Raw genomic sequence first — 19164 nt, 5'->3', positions numbered from 1 at the left:
AAGTATCTGGACATGAGAAAGAGCATTTGTGTGTGAAGAAGGACGTTCCTTCTGGTGGTCAGTTAGGAGGCAGCCCTCTGCTTTTTGCTCTAAATGAGTAGCCACAAAAATAATGTCATGTGCATCAAATATGGCTTGTGGGAGCCAGCATGGTTGCTTTATCCCTTTCCACAATTGGTCATCAGAAATGCTGCAAATCCCATCTTTCCAATGATTCCCTTCTTTTTATTTGTCTACTTTAGCAAGTAATTCAGTGCAATACAGGGATACCAGTAGATCTGCAGATCAACACCGCTTTCTGAGACCTCTATAATCACAGTATTGTGAGCTTAGAGGGGTTTAGCCTGGACAACATTTAACTCAGGACTCCTGGTCCAATGCCCCCACCATCTTTGTGGTTGAAAGCTGTGCAAAAAAAGCAGTGGCTGATTTGGACCCTGTATCTCCAATAACAGCTGGAACATATTTATGTGCACCTAATTATGAGCTCCAAGGTTTAGCTTTCTCCAAAAGGAGCCTGGTTTGTGCACAACAGAACGGTTCTGCAAACCAAACCAATGCACGGCCGACGAGGATAACCAAAACTGGTGCCAAATGGTCTAAGCCACGCTTATGACCCATCACCACTGCAGTAATAAAGATGTAGCTGTCAAATACTAAAAAAGCTGAAGGACACTGGAATTACCAATTGCTCAGAAAATGATCTGGAAATATATTACTCACTGGAAGTGATATACTCAGGAGCCTTCCCAGGACTAAGTGGCACCGCCTCTTCGTAATAGCCTTCAGGAAGGGAAGATGTTGGTAGTGGTGGAGGCCCATTGTCTGGTGGCTAAATGAAGAAAAAAAAAGAAAAAAATATTACAGACCAACAAGGTGTTAAATTAAACATGGTTAGAACGTGCTCGCAATCAGTGCTAATGTCACCAGCCTTATAGACCTGATGTCTGCTCTTGTGACTGTTTCTTATGTTAACTATCTCTAAAGGCAAGACTCTGGAAGGGTGAATTGGATGTTGTCCTTTGAATAAGGCGTGTTCTGCTGGGTAACATCTTTTAGAAGGGAAACAGGTCTAAATCTAAACCTCAGGTTCCTCTTAGGTCGTTATCATTAAACAATAATAAGTAGAGGTTGAGATTTGAAGCAATAAAGTGACTTAATCATGCTTCATGACCTTTACCCCCACTCATGATGAAGAAGCAGAACCTTCCTGCATGTCCTCCGAGTCCTTTGGGGATACAAACACAGTAGGATCCTACTTGCTACTGCTAAGGATGGCAAAATCAAGATAACAGCTAAGCTCTTTCTACAAGCATTAAGCAGTAAAAATGTTGAAAAGATATAGCTCTTTTTTTAAGAACTAGAAATCTGAAGAGTCTATGTAGGAAAGAGATTTCTTTGCATATACCACTCAACAGTGTTAAGGCTGATTTATTAGTATTTTACACCTAAAATAACTTGTATTACAGCAGCACACAACAGTTTGGTTGCACATTTTAGAAAAGTTAAATAGCCTGGGCTGGCAGAGATAAGGACAGATAATTTAGCCCATATTTTCAAAATGTGTTTTGTTTTTCAATGGCAAAACAATTTTTAATATAGACATTAATTTTTAAAATGCTATTTCTACATAGTGAAAACTGAGCTACATCCAATGAAACATTTGGAACAGCAAGAAACTATTATCTGACAAAATAAATATTTCAAATACCAGGTCAAATTCTAAAATGCTTCTTTTCTAAATATAAACCTGCTTTAAATTTTAAACTGACTGACTGCTGGTATGTTGATATAGTAACAAAGTAAATTTAGTACTCTGTGACTTCTTCCATATGACTATGCTGTTCTATTTCTTTAACAAGTACCAAAACAACGGTATTTTATAGAACTTATTCATATTTGCCACAGGCTTTTAGTTCTGTATTTTTGCATTAGAAAAAATACTGAAGTCTTTTTCCAACACCAGCGGCTAATTGTACTATTACAAAAATGTAACTTGTAAGCAGAGTCTCATCTCTGCAGTAACATTTTTTTCAATACAACTTTCTCTTTTTTCATGTAATGAAAGAGATGTAACAGTGTTTGTCTGCATTAGACTGATCAAGTCTAAACTCAGGGAACAGAGATAATGAAGTAAGGAACTAGTCAGGGCGGGCTTTGCTCATGGTCACACACAGACATTTCTGGACTGCAGCTCAGGTGGGCTGAACAGTCTAGCAGGGGCACAGAGCCTTCCTCCACATAACACAGATGAAGCCGCAGTGACTATAGTCCTCTTTTGCTATAGAGCTAAAGTTACTTGGGAGAAACCTGAGCTTTAATAACACATGGCATTAGCTGTAATGAAATTATTTCTGTGGGCACACAGAATATTTCTGGATTCATCTTTGCGTATTTCAAAACTAGACATCTCCAAATCTCATTACCGATTACACACCTACTCCAGACATCTTGTTCTTAACAACATCAGCAAGAAAAGTCCCACCCTTGGTGTGCTCTGCAGCTAAATTCATATTGAGTAGGTTATTCCACCTTGCAGAAAGTGCTTGTGTATTCCCAATGTGCAGGAAGGCAAGAAGCCTGTGACTAAACCTGCAATTCAGCTCATCCCACGCTGACTTCCCCTAGTTCACCCAGTTAAAATCAGAAACTTCTTCACAAACAATGAACCAATTCATGACTGAACACAGAGGTTCTTGGTCAGATTGAGATTTACACTAATACTACTTCTACATGAAATGATACAGCCGATTTCATGTGTCGCACTCAATTACAGATAAGAGATGGCAATTACTGTTATCTACAATGTGAACCAAATGAGTTTTCCTCACAGACCAGTTTTGCTAGAGAAATTATCAGACCGAGAAGCAAAATAATGGAAAAATACAACTTCAAGTGTAGTGTCCCTGTCATTCTGCTGAAAAAAACCCCAAATTACAAATCTGCACATCACAGCAAAACAAATGAGTCTTTCAAGGTTTGCTGCTGTGCAACAGGCATAAAGGGACATTAAAAAAATATTACCTGTTTGTTAATATTGGGAAAATTACAGAAATTATTAATTTTGCCCTACAAACCTGCACACACCAGCTCCGTGTGGCATGAAATGCTAGATACGACAGAGGGAACTGCCTTCAAAGAGTTAGTAATTTCTCCCTTCATGCAGCTGGGTAGAGCCTTGCTCAAGTGAGTTGGGGTCAAGGTTTGTTCCTGGGGCAGTGTAGATTCATACCATCCCTTTCATTAGACAGATACATTAATATCTTGGTCTAGCCTTAAACTATTTTTCCCGTCAGGTGTATATACAATAGATGAAATTCCTATCATTATTAAACCTAATTCACCCAGGAAATACCCATCCCAAGAGGCATTCCAATTTTGCCTTGACACAGCACCAAGGTTTCAAAGCTATCTTTTATCCAGAAACAAATAAGAGGTTCCAATACAGATCGGGAAGTGGGGGGTGGGGTGGGGGGGAATCCTTGTTTTTAGACAAAATGTTATTCAGAAAGAAAGAAAAAAGGAAATGAAACACAAATGGTGCTTGTCTGAATTTGACCCTGCTGGAGCACCAGTTACTTCATACAGCTGGGGCGGGCTGGTCTGTGCAGCCAACGTCAACACAGATGGAATCCATTGCTGAATTAACCCAGCCCTCCTCTCTGAAATGCGTTTTGCAGTGCTTGCCATCACAAAGTTGAAAAGAATTATAAAAAAGATTTTTAAAAAAAATAATTAGGAGAAACAGGAACATCCAACATTAAATACTTTCTGATTAAAGCAAGGATGTTTTAATAGTGAAAGAAAATTCAACTGATTAAATACAAATAAAAATATCGCAGTCAAATCTGTACCACAAACATCTACATCTTTTGGGAACTATGGAATATGTAAGAGTTTGAGCATCAAGAAATGTAAGAAGTACATCTGAGTATTCTGGTATTACTTACTAATATTTACAATATTTTTTTTAATGATTGCTAGTTGTATTGTTTGATTCTTTCAACTTGGCAATTTTTAGTGGAATAATTTTGATGAAGTTACAAATTACAAACTGAAATAACTCTTGATTCAATAACTTTTAATTAGTTTACATGAAAAATAAAAAGGCTGTAAGACCCACAAAACTATTCACATATTCTATAAAAGGATTAAATCTCAAAAAAACTTAGACCATGTGTAGTTTGAGTGGTAGCAGGAGGGAAGAGCTGGCAACCTGCAAAGAAGGCATTAGCACGAATTTCTGCTTTCATACTTTTTTAAGACAGGCAAGAAGGAAGAAAACTAGAGAATGCTGTCTTTCCAGACAAATGGCCTTGCTCAATTACAGGAATAAGAACTGAGTCAGAAAAAGCCCCACAACCATTATTTTTATCTCATCGGAGAGAAGAAAAAAAAAAAAAAAAAAAAGAGACAAAGATGAGTGAGATATTGTTGCCCAGAATAATACCAGTAATACTGATGAAGGGCTTTGGCAGGTGCTGGGTCTGAGACCAAATGAGAGATGCTTTATTTGGAACCAAGAGGCGGACAAGGTGATAATTACACTACAGAGCCGAGATCTCTGAAGACAGTGAAGACTGGATTGTGCAAGGGATGCCCAACTCCAGCTTACAGGAGGTTACAAGATGGATTGCTGAGAGAAAGAAACAAGTATCTCCAAATAACAAGCAATATTTACCTACATTGTAAAACTCACTATTCTCCTGGACACTATGAAACAAACTTAGTGGAAATACTGATTTTATGGCATATTAAGGTCTTCCCTTCCACCTGCCCCTCTGTGTTCCAGACAGCACAAATAAACTCTTTCTTTCTTTATTCTAGCAGATAAAGTAATTTTTCTCCCCCTTCTGTGCGAGGGTACTGAGCAGGTAGACAGTAACACTGACTAGCTGATACCTGCTGATGATATGGAATTATATAGCGTGGAAAGCAGTATGAAAGACAGAGGAAAATAAATGTCATCGTTTAGGGGCCTGAGGATATAAAATCACTTTACACCCCAATGAAGACTTACACTCTGTAGGAAATAGAAAGAAACAACTCCCTTTATGCAATGATTTAGGATGTGGAGATTTCCAGCGCCAAGCAGTGGCTGTAGCAGAGGCTGTCAGTACGGCTGTGCGGCAGGCAGAGGCTGCCAGCAATTCCAGGGCCATGCTCGCGTGTGTGTTACTAGATCAACCACCAGTTCGGATCCAGCCGGACTGTGGAGCCAGCTGCTACGTAACCCCTCAACACTGAAAGCAGCAACATGAGACTGGAAAAGTTGGTCACACACAGCATAATAAAGCTATTCAGAAGCCAGCAGGCAAATGTGGGCTGTCAAGAAGAAACCTTGACACATGCACGTGCCATTTGCTTCGCAGCAAGCTCAGACATGACCTCTGTACAGCCCCAGTGCATCCTCAGCCTGAAGGGTGAAGAGTGCTTACATGTTTATGATCCTTTTCCCCACACGTAAAAAACGGATGCCCAGAAAGCACGATGAATCAACAAACTGAGTATCAATACAATTGGCAAAATTACTGACCGCACATTTCATCCAAGCTTCGCTGTACCACTGTAAAGGCTGGAAATTGGGCATTAGTACTGTCCTGGTTTAGGCTGGGACAGAGTTAATTTTATTCCTAATAGCTTGTACAGTGCTGTGTTTCAGATTTAGTATAAGAATTATGTTTATAACACACCGATGTTTTAGTTGTTGCCATGTAGTGCTTACTCTAAATGAAGGGCTTTGAATTCAGTTCCCCGTGCTCTGCCAGTGAGCAGGCACACAAGAAGCCGGGAGGGGTCAGAGCCAGGACAGGTGACCCAAACTGGCCAAAGGGATATTCCATACCATAGAGCGCCACGCTCAGTGTAGAAACTGGGGGGAGTTAGCTGTGAGGGGCTGATCTCTGCTCAGGGACTGGCTGGGCATCGGTCAGCAGGTGGTGAGCAACTGCATTGTGCACCGCTTGCTTCTCTTGGGTTTTATTCCTCTCTCTCTCTTTTTCCTTTTCATTAATAGTATTAATAGTAATAATTATTATTATTACAATTTACTTTATTTCAGTTATTGAACTGTTCTTATCTCAACCCATGGGTTTTACTGTTTCCCAGTTCTCCTTCCCATCCTACCTGGGGCGGGGGGAAGCACAGTGAGCAGGCAGCTGCATGGTACTTAGTTGCTGGCTAAGGCTAAACCATGACAAGTACTTGCCATGCACTTGGTATGGAAGCTCTGTAGATAAACTCCAAATCGGTAAGGCACTAGAGAGAAATCACCATTTATTGCCAGCAGTTGAGGACCTAGATGGACCTTAGATTTATTCAGGACAAAAGCACTGACCATATGGGATGTTAAGACTATACTGGGCTGTACAGGAGGGATATATTAGCCTGAGTGTAGACAAGCAGAAACTGAGAATTCTTCATTTGACCTCAGCTCTGTACTTTAAGGTTATTAACTTCTCAGCTTGTCAGCTGGACCCTATAAAACCAGGAGCCAAATAATGTGAAAGAACTCTAACAACTTCTCTTTTCAGCTTCTGAGCACCTCTGACAGAAGACAGCATACCAGCCAGCCAGCCACCAAACTCAGCTTTTTGGACAAGAATAACCCTGTCAGTCCCACCTCAAGGTGGGTAACAGCTGCATGACAGGCTGTTGGTACAGTCCCACCCAACATCCCTGAGTGTACCCGTGCAATTCCAGCACACGCCTCTGGGTCACCACTGTTAGCAGGAAAAAAACCAAAAGGAATTGCCCAAGAAATCAACAGCCAGTCAGACATGACTGGAGGCCCAGCAACCCCTGGCAATTCCACAAAGAGCTGAACTGGTAACCCACCAGCTCCCATGGCAGTGCCGAACAGATGGGGGGCCAGCACGAAGCGCTAGTGGAAGTGATTATCAGGTGGAGGATGAGGATAAGCATAAGCAAAGTGCTTCCTTAGGGTGATCCTGAACAGTGACTCCGGCAGGTCTAACACTAAGAACAAAACAAGGTACACGCTTCGCATGCTGTCCTCCAGGGAGTGGAGATACAGCTGACACAGCCTAAAAGTGTGCCTGCTGACTCAGGGTTGAATATCTAATTAAAGGTATCGCTGGAAAAGTGCTTAGTATGTGAAGTATAGCGACTACAAAAAGATCACAGCCTCAGAAAGCACAGCCTGATGATGGGAAAGGGATCTGAACAGACTTGCTTGCATTTAAAGAATGAATCAGGGCATACTATGGCTCCACAGTTTGATCTGAAGATTGTATGCAGAGCACTGACACAGAAACCTCACCAGGAACTGGGTTACCATCCCAGAAAATGCAACACATCTGACTTCTACTTAGATAACCCAATAACCCCTTTAGCTAAGCAACAGGAAGGTAAAGATGGCAGTGATGAGGACCAAATGGAAACAGTAAGAAACCAACACAGAATACTGACTGAGTATAGCACCCAGCAGTTCTTGCATGTCCTTTACAGCAATGTCAGCCTGCAGCAGAACCCAGGCACAAGCTCAAATCTCTGTTCTTGCCATTGTATTCAATTAATGTCTGAGATATTAAATAAAACTGAAAAGACTGGAGCACAGAATGCACTACTGAAAGGACAGATAGCTGGAGGAAGTTACACCCAAACTCTGTGGAAGACAGGGGTGCAAATAAATTCTAGACTCCATGGAAGTAACCAAAGAGAAAAAGAAAAAGTCAAAAGTGAAAAAGAATAAGGCAGAAACAAACCATGGTATTTCTGCATCATGCAGATTTTATAATAAAAGATTATTACACAGCCAGTTGGAAGCATCACTCGGAAAAAACAATAGAGTTGACTCATATCAAGAAAAGGGTCTGGGTGTACCAAGAAATAATAATAAAAAAAAGGTAGGCAACATTTTCATGCATATTACAAGAGAAAGATGAACCTGAGTTTTAAGCAGTATGGGGTCCTCAGTCGGTGGTGGTTATTGTAACTGGGCTCAAACTGTGCCTATGTTCCCCAGCAAAGACAAAATCACCTTCCTCTTCCAGGCTCATCCAGGTACACAACGTGACAGTAAGGACAAGACCAGGCAGTACAGTGAACAAAGTGTGCGCAACACCATTTTCACTGGAACAACAGTCTCTAAGGGCCTGAGCACCACACTGAAAAAAAAACAAGAGGAGCCTTGGTACTTACTGCCCTAATTCCTTTCCCATGTGTTTGCACACAGAACTTTAATGAGCAGGGTTAGGAAAGAAAATAGGCAGGTCCCTAACTATGAGCACAGGGAGGGTGTTTTATGGACGTGTACAGCATAGAAACAAGACATGAAACACCTGAGGCCAAAAGTGTGAGCATGTTATGAAAAATGGTGGGACAATATCCTACCAAATCTGTGGCATTAGTAATTTAATAGCTTTCTTATATGAAGGTCAAAGAGAATCAGTAAGCAAAGACAGAAAAGAGGGCATATAGCTTCACTATGATCATAGAAAGAATCTGGTAAAGCAGTTCAATTCTACTTGAAACCTGACCTGAGCTCATCCAGTTTAAATGCAAATTCCAGTTAAAGGCAGTCAGGAACAGCTCATTCTGGAAGCTTGGACATGAAGAAAGCTTTGAAATACGGTGATGTGCATCGTTATAAAGGTATACTATAAAATAACTGAGAAGGAAATTACTTTAAAGCTTTTCTGTGATACCATTTCCAAATGTGAAATAAATCACCAACAACAACGCACCAACCCAACCCAGGAGAAATGGGAATGGCAACTACAGTGTCCTACAGGACATGACCAACACAAAAAAGGAGGCTGCAAACTTTCCTTCAACCTTATTCCTTATGCAATCACATGTGATGACTGAAAGTGTTCCACAACCACAATGTGCTCAGGGGGCCGAGAAGGCCAATAGCATCCTGGTTTGTATCAAAAATAATGCAGCCAGCAGGATTAGGGATGTGACAGGACTAGGGATGAGCACAGGAACTCCCGGTGCACTTGGCACTGGTGAGGCTGCACCTGGAATCCTGAGGTGCTGGAGCGTGTCCAGAGACAGGCAATGAAGCTGGTGAAGGGTCTGGAGCACAAGTCTTACACGGAGTGGCTGATGGAACTGGGGGTGTTTAGCCTGGAGAAACGGAGGCTCAGGGGGGGACCTTACTGTTCCCTACAGCTGCTTGACAGCAGGTTGTGGCAAGGTGGGGGTCGGTCTCCTCTCCCAAGTAACAAGTGACAAGACAAGAGGAAACAGCCTCGGGTTGTACCAGGGGAGGTTTAGATTGGGTGTTCGGAAATACTTCTGCACCAAAAGAGTTATCAAGCACTGGAGCAGGCTGCCCAGGGAAGTGGTAGAGTCACCATCCCTGGAGGTATTTAAAAAGATGTGTAGATGTGGTGCTTATGGACATGGTTTAGTGGTGGAGTTGGCAGTGCTGCTTAACAGTTGGACCCGATTATTTTAAGGGTCTTTTTCCAACCTAAATGATTCTGTGTCCAGGACGCTCTGCTGTTCTGGTCACTTGTGATCAAACTAGAACACAAGCCTTACTGCAAGTGCATCACAAAAATACTGATACAGTTCACTAGAATCAAACCATAGCTCAAAATGAAACTGTTAGAGCCTTTCTCATACACAATGGAGGGAAATGAAACCCAAGAGGTGTATGATTGGAATTTCAAAGGATATCTGTGGCACAGGCATGAAAGTGATGGAAAAAAAGCTACTTAAACACAAGGACAAGGGCTGGCAGTGAACACTGGGATGGTGAGACAGCTTTCAAATTGAAATAGTGGGTTAAAGAAACCTGAATGCTAGTAAATAGATTTTGGTATGTTTCTGAAATGGTTAATATTTTATAATTGCCTGCAGTAAGAGTGAGTGCACTTAATAATCAAAAAGGCCCCTTTATTTGTTCCTTCATCATGGAAGAACTTGTTGAGATCTGTTCAAACTGAAGCTATTAGCCAGCTCTAAGTGAAACAACTGCATTTTTGTTGAATTTATTTTTGTGGCTTTTACAAATTTTCTGCAAGGGAAAAACTCCAAGGCTAGTACTATCTCAAGATTATCTTTTACATAGAACAGAGAGTAACACATTCTTTTCAGCTTTAGAAGAAAAAGCAAGATGAAATAAAGATTCATAAGAACCCACCTGGCATATGAGCCCTTTGCTTTTGTTACAGCACTAGTCTCACTGCACACTTTAGAAGAAGCTTTAAGATTTGCACTTTTTTGGTTGTTGTTGTTGTTCAAAGAATGATTAATGTAACTGCTGATATATCACCTCAAAAATCCTTTTGATTTCAGGATGATTTTTTTTTTTCTTCTCCAAGGACACTGTCTCCTTTCAGCATTTTCTAATAAATATCTAAGAGTATACCTGACAGGCAGCCAGATAAAGGGAGGCTGTCAAATCACTTCTCCACAATAGGAAACCCATTTATATGAAACACTCCTACAGAGTGACTGTGTACATTGCAGGAAAGGGTTGGAGGAAGATGACCTATCCTTTTGATTTATATCTACAGGGGTTCTGGCATCTTGCTGGACACTTGTTGCGGTTAAATAATTATTAAATTGACAATATTCCAAGAAAAGCAGCACATATACTCAATTTTACTGTGAAAATCACGCAGAATAGCTGTGTGCTGTTTGTATTTGATTTTGTTGGACTGCACAGTGCACTGAAATCAATAACTGTCAGATGTAATATGACAACCAAATGCTTGGAGGCTAGAAGTATTCTGTCACTGTCATGCTGTGGATGATTTATGCCAGTAATCCTCAGGTGCATCTGAGCAGCAGGACACATTGGATTTTATCTTACTGCCTCGGTGGAAAAGGTACTTCTAGGCAGCTTGGTGACAGTGCAATGATGCGATCCCAGACCCATCATCTAGCACTGCTTCTTGCCTGTCAAGAGCAGGGAAATACTATAAAGGTAGCTGCTGATGTAGAGATGGAGAAGGCAGGCTAAAAGCCACAAGCCCTCACAGTCAGCAGCTTCAAGAGGGGAGAACCAAAACTGTTTCAAACGCAGTGATCTCCTCCTCTGCTGCTGACCCAGGCAAAGCTTCCCTTGCTGCTGGCACTGTATTCATGCTGGCATATTAACATATTAACACACCCAGGCAAGCGGTGTTTCAGTTCTGCAGCAGGACTCCAAGTTGCCCTTAAGTCACATCCTCGATCTGCAGCTTTTATTTTGCTGGCCATCTGAAGGAGCTGTAGGCACAGGCTGAGGTAAGTGATGATTTGTGCTTTCTAAGCCTGACACAAAATCTGCTAGACCAGATGTAGGCAAGGGAACGCATGCAGAAGAAGAGTTCAACGCATACTAAGAGAGTTCACGCTTAGTGATTTGCTTTGTTCAAATATATGCAAGGTTCAACTTTGTCCCTCAGTTTTAAGACCTTGTACAAAGCCCACTGAGTCCAGGAAGACTCTCTGGGTTTTAAAATGTTTTAATAACAGGAGACTTAATTTAAACTATTAACAGCATCTCTCTAAATAAAATGCATTTTATATGCTTTGTTCATGGGCTGATGAATAACAAAACTGATACAAGATTTGGCCTGAGCAAATATGCAGGTCTATTTACAGATTTACAAAGGAAACCTTGCACACCACCTGCCCACACATAATTCTGGCTCCTGGCACTACTTTAAGGAGTACTGAATTCCTTCCCACCCACACATCTTTACATAAGTAAAAGCTTAAACATCAATTCAGACTAAACATTTTTGAATGCAGGATCCCTTGAGTGCTGTAACAAGAAACAGTGGTGTAGATGAAACTTTAATTTCCATCATGTGCAATAACTGATGTGCTAAAACCATCGATTTTTAAAACAGTGCATAGTCTATTTAAAGTTATTGATTCCCACTTCCAGTAAATTCCTATGTTCCAGCAGCATGCTGTGTTTCCACTGGAGGCTGAGACCACCACTAGATGTTATCCAGCAAGTGGAAAAAAGGTTTCTGTCCTAAATGGCTGAACGGAAGAGGTGCCATACAACATGACTTCCAACGTGCCATGTGAAGAAGGGCAACCTGGGGCAGAATTTCCTAGCCTCTGGTGGGCCCAGGGGATTTCTTCCACTCGACTGCGAGAGGATGGTCTATGAAAAGTGGCTTGGAAAGGCAGCTTGGTATTTGTGTCACAGAGCGATGGAATTATGTACAGTTTCCATAGATTGGCATAATCAGCTGCAAATTTTTAAGAGTCTATTGATTCAGAGTAGGTTGAAAATCACCATGATTTCCAGTAGGAGCACTACTGGAAGGGAAAATTAGATCTTGGCCACTGTCACTGATGTCCAGCCTGAGGTAAGAAGAAAGATTATATGACAGTCTCCGATCACATGTAGTAATAATGAGGGGCTAACAAAGAGATGCCTAATAGAGAAAGGTTTCCAAAAAGCAGCTAATGATTAATTCCATTAGTCCAACTACAGGAGAAATTTTAAATAGTCAGACTGGGGTCTGAGCTTGCCCCAGTGTTCAAAGGTCAAACAGCTGATTGTTTTGTCCCTCCCTTCTGACTCCACCTGGTCTTTTGCAGGACAGCGGCAGTCTGTCATCTTTTTCACAAATTACGATGTGCTACCATCTTAAAAAAGCACCACATAACCTGTGTTTGGATAATGTAAGACAACGAGAGGCCTGGGACATTTCCTGGCTGATCTCAAAGTGGCAGTGAAACCAGAAAGAGAGGTGAAAACCACCACTGCCTGACAGCAGCAACAGAACCCCAGAAAAACTGGCACAAATCAGCTTCCGCCACTATGGAAAAACCAGCTCAGCATGGTGACTTCACCCAGATGAAAGTGTCTGCAGTGTTACGGGCAGGTCAGAGGGGAGGACCATGGCTCCGCTTTGCCAGGCTCAACATGGGATGACCGCGCTCCACACCAGCCAGCTCTAACTGTTTCAACTTCCACGGTAATTCCCACTGTATCTCAGAGAAATATTTTTGTTACTCAAAAATCCAAACTGAACTACTGCAAAAAACAGCGCTGACCTCCTGGACCCAATTCATACTTCACACTATTTCACTTGCTGCAGCTGTACCAACTTTAAGGGAATTTACACATTAGTGTATGAGACAGGAAAAGTAGGTCAGTTGTCTTTAGAAAAACAGCTTGAATCTTCAAAGCCAATTTATTAAACTGAACCTACATAAATATGAAAGAACGAGGATCTCAATTGGTTTCAGTTTACGAAGCTAGCAACTGAAGTCTACATTTCAAAGGCATGTGCATTTTGCATAATTTTCCCGCCTCTCATCAACCCCTTCCCTTGTAATTTATGCTATGTGCATCTTGAATTAAAGAAAAATAATAATTTTCAGGCACTGTTAACCCTGAAACATATTCTCCAGGTTTCACTGCATATTAGTAAGACCACTTTTGCATCCATCCCAACCTATGTATAATTAATTTACAGCATCTCTTTTAGTTGAATTTTGCTACGGTATATATATCAACTCTGGATATGAATGTTTCTAGCACAAACATTCTCCTCCTATAATGACTTTGGCACATCTCATTACATTAGGTAGAATTAAAATTGAATAAAAAAATAATTCAAAACCCTTTTTCAGGTCACAAACCAAAAGCTGGCAGTGCTTAGGGAGAAACTGTGATTAAGGTATTCTACATAATACATGTTTGATGAGTGGTTTTAGTTTGTTCTGCAGCACACAGCGTTATTCACCATCAAATAATGGGTTATTACAAAAGACTGGCCAAGAGTTTGATCTGATAAATTTGTTCTTAAGTTCATAAGATACTACTGGCTTATATATCTCTTAGAATTGGGCACAAATGCGATATGGAGTAACACAAAAATTAAGCAGAACATCAGCCATGCAGCTGTTTTGCCCCTGTACTGCATCTGTACCTCCTGCTTCAGCCAATGAATGCTCCACGGATTGCCCTTATCACCACGCACAAAATTTTCCACAAGTGAATAAAAAGATGGTTAATTTACCAGTATTAGGGTTAAGACCATGTTTACCTTTCAACACACTACATCATGATCTGTTGACGCTTTTCTAAAAAAATGTTGAAATGTTTTCTTAAAATCTACTGTAAAGTCAGTAACAGAGGAACATTAAAACATGTTTATAGTTTATTCTGCATCAAGACAGCTGCTCCCAACTGGAGGAATTGAATTACAGATCTCAATCGGTATCTTTGCTATTAACACCTCCAAGACCATGCACTTCTACTTGTTCTGCAGGGAATTTCCTACCCAGAGACCAAGCACAGAAGGGCACTAAAAACTTTGTTTAAAAAAAAGGAGGTATTCTTCCTTCATTTTAAAACTCTGCACTGCCATTTCTCAGCTATCAAGAGGGCATCTTCTCATAAGGCTTGCTCCAGGAAAAGCGGATCGTTAAAACTGTAAGAAACTGGGACCTGTGGGCTTGGCCAGGGCAATCTCCAACACAAGGCAAGTCAACCCTTGAAGTTAATTTTAAGTTGCTCAGCTTTTGCCACTTCAGTTGTGAAAACTGCCAGAGAGTCTGATTCCACAGCCTCTGCAGGTGGCCTTTTCCCAGGCTTATTTCACCAGAACAAATTTTTTGCCTTCTCTTCTGAAAGTTGAACCCGATTCCCTCAACCAGAGTGGAGATGAGAGGAATTATAATTTCCCTGGACCTGTAGGCTCTGGTCCCCTTGTAACCATTTCTGTCAGTGCTTATCACAAGTATTTTCTCTTTTTTATATTTACATATTTAAATTAACACTTACCAGCCACTGCTGAGGTATTTCTGGCAGAGGCATTTGAGGAGGCGCCGGCAAACTGTTGGCGACTTCTTGCTTCTGTACATGTTCTTTTATTTCAAAACCTGTGGAAGAGGAACAGACATCATTTAACACCTTGGTGAGTGCAAATGGGACAGTTTTTCCACATGTGGACACCACATCTTGACTGACACACACCAAAATCTGGCACACAGTGCTGCTCACAGCCTACTTCCCAAGCACAGTTACTGAGGCAGGACTGGAAGAATGCTGGGAATTCAGGAATTTAATCAAGCAGAATAAACACATACTTACTCTATATGATAATGACATATACACTATCTGGATCAACAAATACCAGACAGAGAAAAAAATTACAGGAAATCATTCTGAACTGCCTATCCATCTGGAACTGGAAGACTTGAACAGCTAAAATTCAAACATCGTTGCCAGGTGCCTACTATACAGATAAAAGTATATATGGGGGGAAGATACCACACTTGTGAATGTCCCAATGGCACCATACAGTGCATGAAACAAGGTCAGCCTGAGGGCAGTATGTGGCTGGCTGCCTTTACCCGTGGAGACAAACAACAATTGTTCCCATGGCACATTTCGGACAGGCCAGGGCATCACGCAGAAACCAAAGCCACCTATTAAGCCAAAAGTGAGGGCAGAAAGAGAGACCTGGCCTGCCTCTCTTCCTGGCAGCGATGGTGACAGCTATTTGCCCAAGCTCACAGCGCCCACGTTCCATGGGCTCCCTGCTGGCAGCACCAACTCCGATCACAGACCCGTGGTGCGCGTCTGCACAAGGCCTGGGAGATGCTGCGATACCCCAGCCCGGAGCACGCTGCTGCTGGGTGGACATTGCCCCAACCAACCCACCATGAACAGAACTGCACACTGACCATGTTTTCCTACCATTTCCCTCTAACATTTCCTTCTTCCTCTCATTTTTTTTAAAATTAATCCCATAGTTTTCCAGGTGAATTTGAAAAGGGAGAAGGAGCCAAACGTAAAATCTGCTTTGAGGGTCCTTTGTATCACTATTGCATCTCCCTCCCAGGGGAAAAGACGTGACACACTCATTCTGAGGTTTTGGCACAATAATTTTAATCACAGTTGAACTCACTGCATAGGAACATGATATTGTTTATTTTTCTCAATATCAAAAGGGAGATTAGGGTGCATCTCCTCAATGTTCTGGCAAAAATTCAGTCAATGGATTGTACTCTGCTTAGCCCTAGACTGAATTTAGCTCCTAGTGTTTAGTTTAGTTTTTAAAATACATATTTACAAAGTCAAATGGATGTCGTTTGGTTAAGATCATGTAATTCCCAAAAATGTAATCAAGGATAAAATATTTCTTGTCATAATACCCCAGTCCCACTGGCTGTGAAGTCATGGATTAAAAAACAACACTGATAAAATAAACCGGCTCAAAGGGCCACAGATTCTTCTTTCTTCCTACAAATCAAGAAGGGGATTAGTCTTGGGAAGCATTCCTTTTTTTTTTCTTTTTTTTTTCAGTATGACTTTCACTTTTTCCTCTTTGTGTAGGATGAATCCATATTGTGAGTGCTATATATGTCCAAGTCTCCCATGCTATCCATAACAACCAGAAGTATGAAGGTCATTTTAAGGGGGGGGGGGGGGGGGGAAGTGTTTCAAGTTAATTCTATTGACACTGTAAAACTAGTTTTCCCCCAGTTTTAAACTATATGTTTAAGCAAGAACCTGCTCTAACACTTATTTTCTTCTACCAAATTACACAGCCAAGCAGTGAGCACTATAGGTTTACAGCATCAGGTCCCTTTAAGGAAAACAGGCAATGTTGACAGTCATATTAAATGCCTAAATCCAGCAACAGTTCTTACTCCAAAATAAACTGTTTGTGTCTTTGTTTTTTAGAAGAAAGTCTGAGTTCCAGAAGGAAATGCCAAGTGTTTTCTTCAGACCTACAATCCATTGGGCATGCCAAGGCTCAGGAAGGAAAATAAAGTTTCTATTTCTGCCAGCTATTGAGGGTAACCACTGGTTTGGGCGTGGGACAGGTTGAGGCCAGGCAGCTATGACCTGAAGAGCATCCGCCGGGCCCCGTTCTCTCTGCTTCACAGATATGAAACGAAGAAAACAGCGTGCATTTTGGAGATGGAACAAAACAAGGCAAAAGATTTCTGAAGAATTCCCCAAGTAAGAACTTAATGACTTTAAAATTGTTTTACTAAAAGCCAGCCCGTCCATTATAATAATTTCCACACCTTTACAAAGAAAAACATAATTGTCCATTTCCAGATGTTGAAGAACCCAGCCAGTTTCCAGTTGCCCAGATCCTTCATTTACCATTCCCCATTGATCTTAAATGGTTTGCGCCAGCAATCGAAATATCCTGTTGGATTCCCACAGTTTTTTGCAAATGCATATAAAGAGTCTGCACTCAGCATAGTCCTCAAGCCTCTCAAACTGTGCCAGCAACACAAGAGTTCTTGTGGAGTTATGTGGGTGGAGTAAAACAACATTTTGAAAAACAAGACTCCGAATGACAGTTCGGCTTAGTTACAGAGTACTGTGGATTTATGCATCTTTTATTGCTTTTAATTTTAATAAAGAGATGAATAGTTTCAAAAGGATGGGTGTAGTGGATGTTTTAACTGATAAAAAAAGCAGCAGGGTCAGCTCCAGTAAAGTACATGACTCCCCGGGTAGTTTCACACACACTGGAAGCCAGCAGGGGATGGCAGAGCTCCCAAAGAGGCAGCTCCTCTCCCTTCCCTGCCTCATTCCTCTCCCTGCACCAACCTCTTCTCTGTGCCAGCATAAGCACGTGTGCGGCCTCGGGTTGAACCAGAGCAGGGAAGTGATACGGTAAAACAGCAAAAAAAAAAAAAAAAAAAGCAAATAATGCTTGTGCTAGCAGAAAGGAAGATGCAATACATGATGAGCAAGAATGAGTAGCTTGGGGAGAAAAACAGGATGCTTTTTTTAGAGGTCATGCTGGCTGAAACTCTAAACTGCAGTTCCATAAACTAGAGTTTATAGACATATATGCATGGTTCTATGACCTCTTGCTTAACTGATCTATGGGATTTCCTTGAATTAATTCTTGTTTGTACTAGAGCATATCTTTTCCCAAAATATTCCATCTTAATAAAATGCCAGCAATGGCATGCAGACCTTACAAAGTTCTTCCATTAGTTCTCAGCTTCAACGCTCAAAACGTGTTTTAGCACTTTGAAACAAACATTCAGCCATGGCACTTACTGTTGTGTACATCTAAGAACTCATTCTCAGTCATTCCTTTACATTGAGATGATGATACCTCATTTCAGACAATTTGAAGGCATATTTCTGGATCTTTTAATCACTTCCATGAATTTTCTTTGAAATGTCTACATTTTATCTCCTTGAATGTAGACACTGTCATTAACAACTGGACTGAGCTAAGCTCTACCATTTAATATATGGATCTCATATGGATCTTGCTAATGGATGGATCCTGTAATAGGATGTAATGGATCTTGTTATAGATCCCATAATAGGTTTTAAAACCTAAATGGTAGGTGCTTAAAGGTAGAAAGCTATGGTCCTTGGGTCTTTTTATCCTTGGCCACATCTACAGTCATAAATTCAACATGCCTAGGAAGGTGCTATGGTATGGAGAAATTGATATCCATACAGTTAAAATCTCTCACCCCTTAAAATCAAGGTGGAGGGTGATGTTTTTGAACTGTTGGGAACTGATCTTTGCCAGGGCTGACTCCCAAATCATGCCTAGAACTGACGGAGGAGATGAGTCAGCTCAGACCAAACCCATGCCAAGGATCACTCCGTAATTCAGGAGCATAGGTAATTGAGTTCTAGGGTCCAGCAACATACCCAGCACTGTTTAATTTACTGGAAGAGCTGTAGCTTTTGTGTCCTGAAACACCATCCAGAGTCTTGAAGGAACGGATATGATAACCCTTCCCTGTGTTTGCAAAGCTGGCAACAGAATGTCATCTGACTTCTTGAAGAAGTCAAATGTTTATCTTACTAAATCTAGTTGAAAAGATTACAAGAAGAACATGGAGTGTCAGACCAGCTTGCTGAGGTTATTCCGAACTTTTGTAAAACACTACTGTTTCTAAGCACACCAAATTGCAGGTTCTTACCTACAGATTTTGGTTTTGGGGGAGTTTGGTGTCTTTTGATTGGCTTTTGGGGCATGAAGCCTCCTTCCAGAATATGTGAACTTGGTACCTGCTTCCTTCTCTCAGAAGCAAAGTAAAAATAGCAATGTGTCTTCAAGCATGTCAAAATGGAAATCATTATTTTCAAGCTGCTCTCCTTGGACTTGAATCCTGTGACAAAAACGATTTCTTTACTGATGGGGGGAAACCCTGCATCAAATAAGCCTGTATTTTTTTAGCACTGGAGATGAAAAAGATTATGAGAAATGC

General features: G+C 41.2%; 1 protein-coding gene across 3 annotated transcripts in view; it reads right to left on the bottom strand.

Moving 5' to 3' along the window:
* The window catches only part of AFAP1 (actin filament associated protein 1), a 121804-nt gene that overhangs the window by 48450 nt on the left and 54190 nt on the right, over positions 1-19164 (bottom strand). For all 3 annotated transcript variants that reach the window (XM_040593390.1, XM_040593384.1, XM_040593399.1), the window contains exons 3-4: positions 14729-14826; positions 724-832 (exon numbers count right to left, since the gene is read on the bottom strand). In XM_040593390.1, coding sequence (XP_040449324.1) covers positions 724-832; positions 14729-14826 — 207 coding nt within the window. The remainder of the gene's footprint in view (positions 1-723; positions 833-14728; positions 14827-19164) is intronic.

The sequence above is a fragment of the Falco naumanni genome, chromosome 1 (assembly GCF_017639655.2).
Source record: "Falco naumanni isolate bFalNau1 chromosome 1, bFalNau1.pat, whole genome shotgun sequence".
NCBI classification, from domain to species: Eukaryota; Metazoa; Chordata; class Aves; order Falconiformes; family Falconidae; genus Falco; species Falco naumanni.
This window is presented reverse-complemented; position numbering and strand designations above follow the sequence as displayed.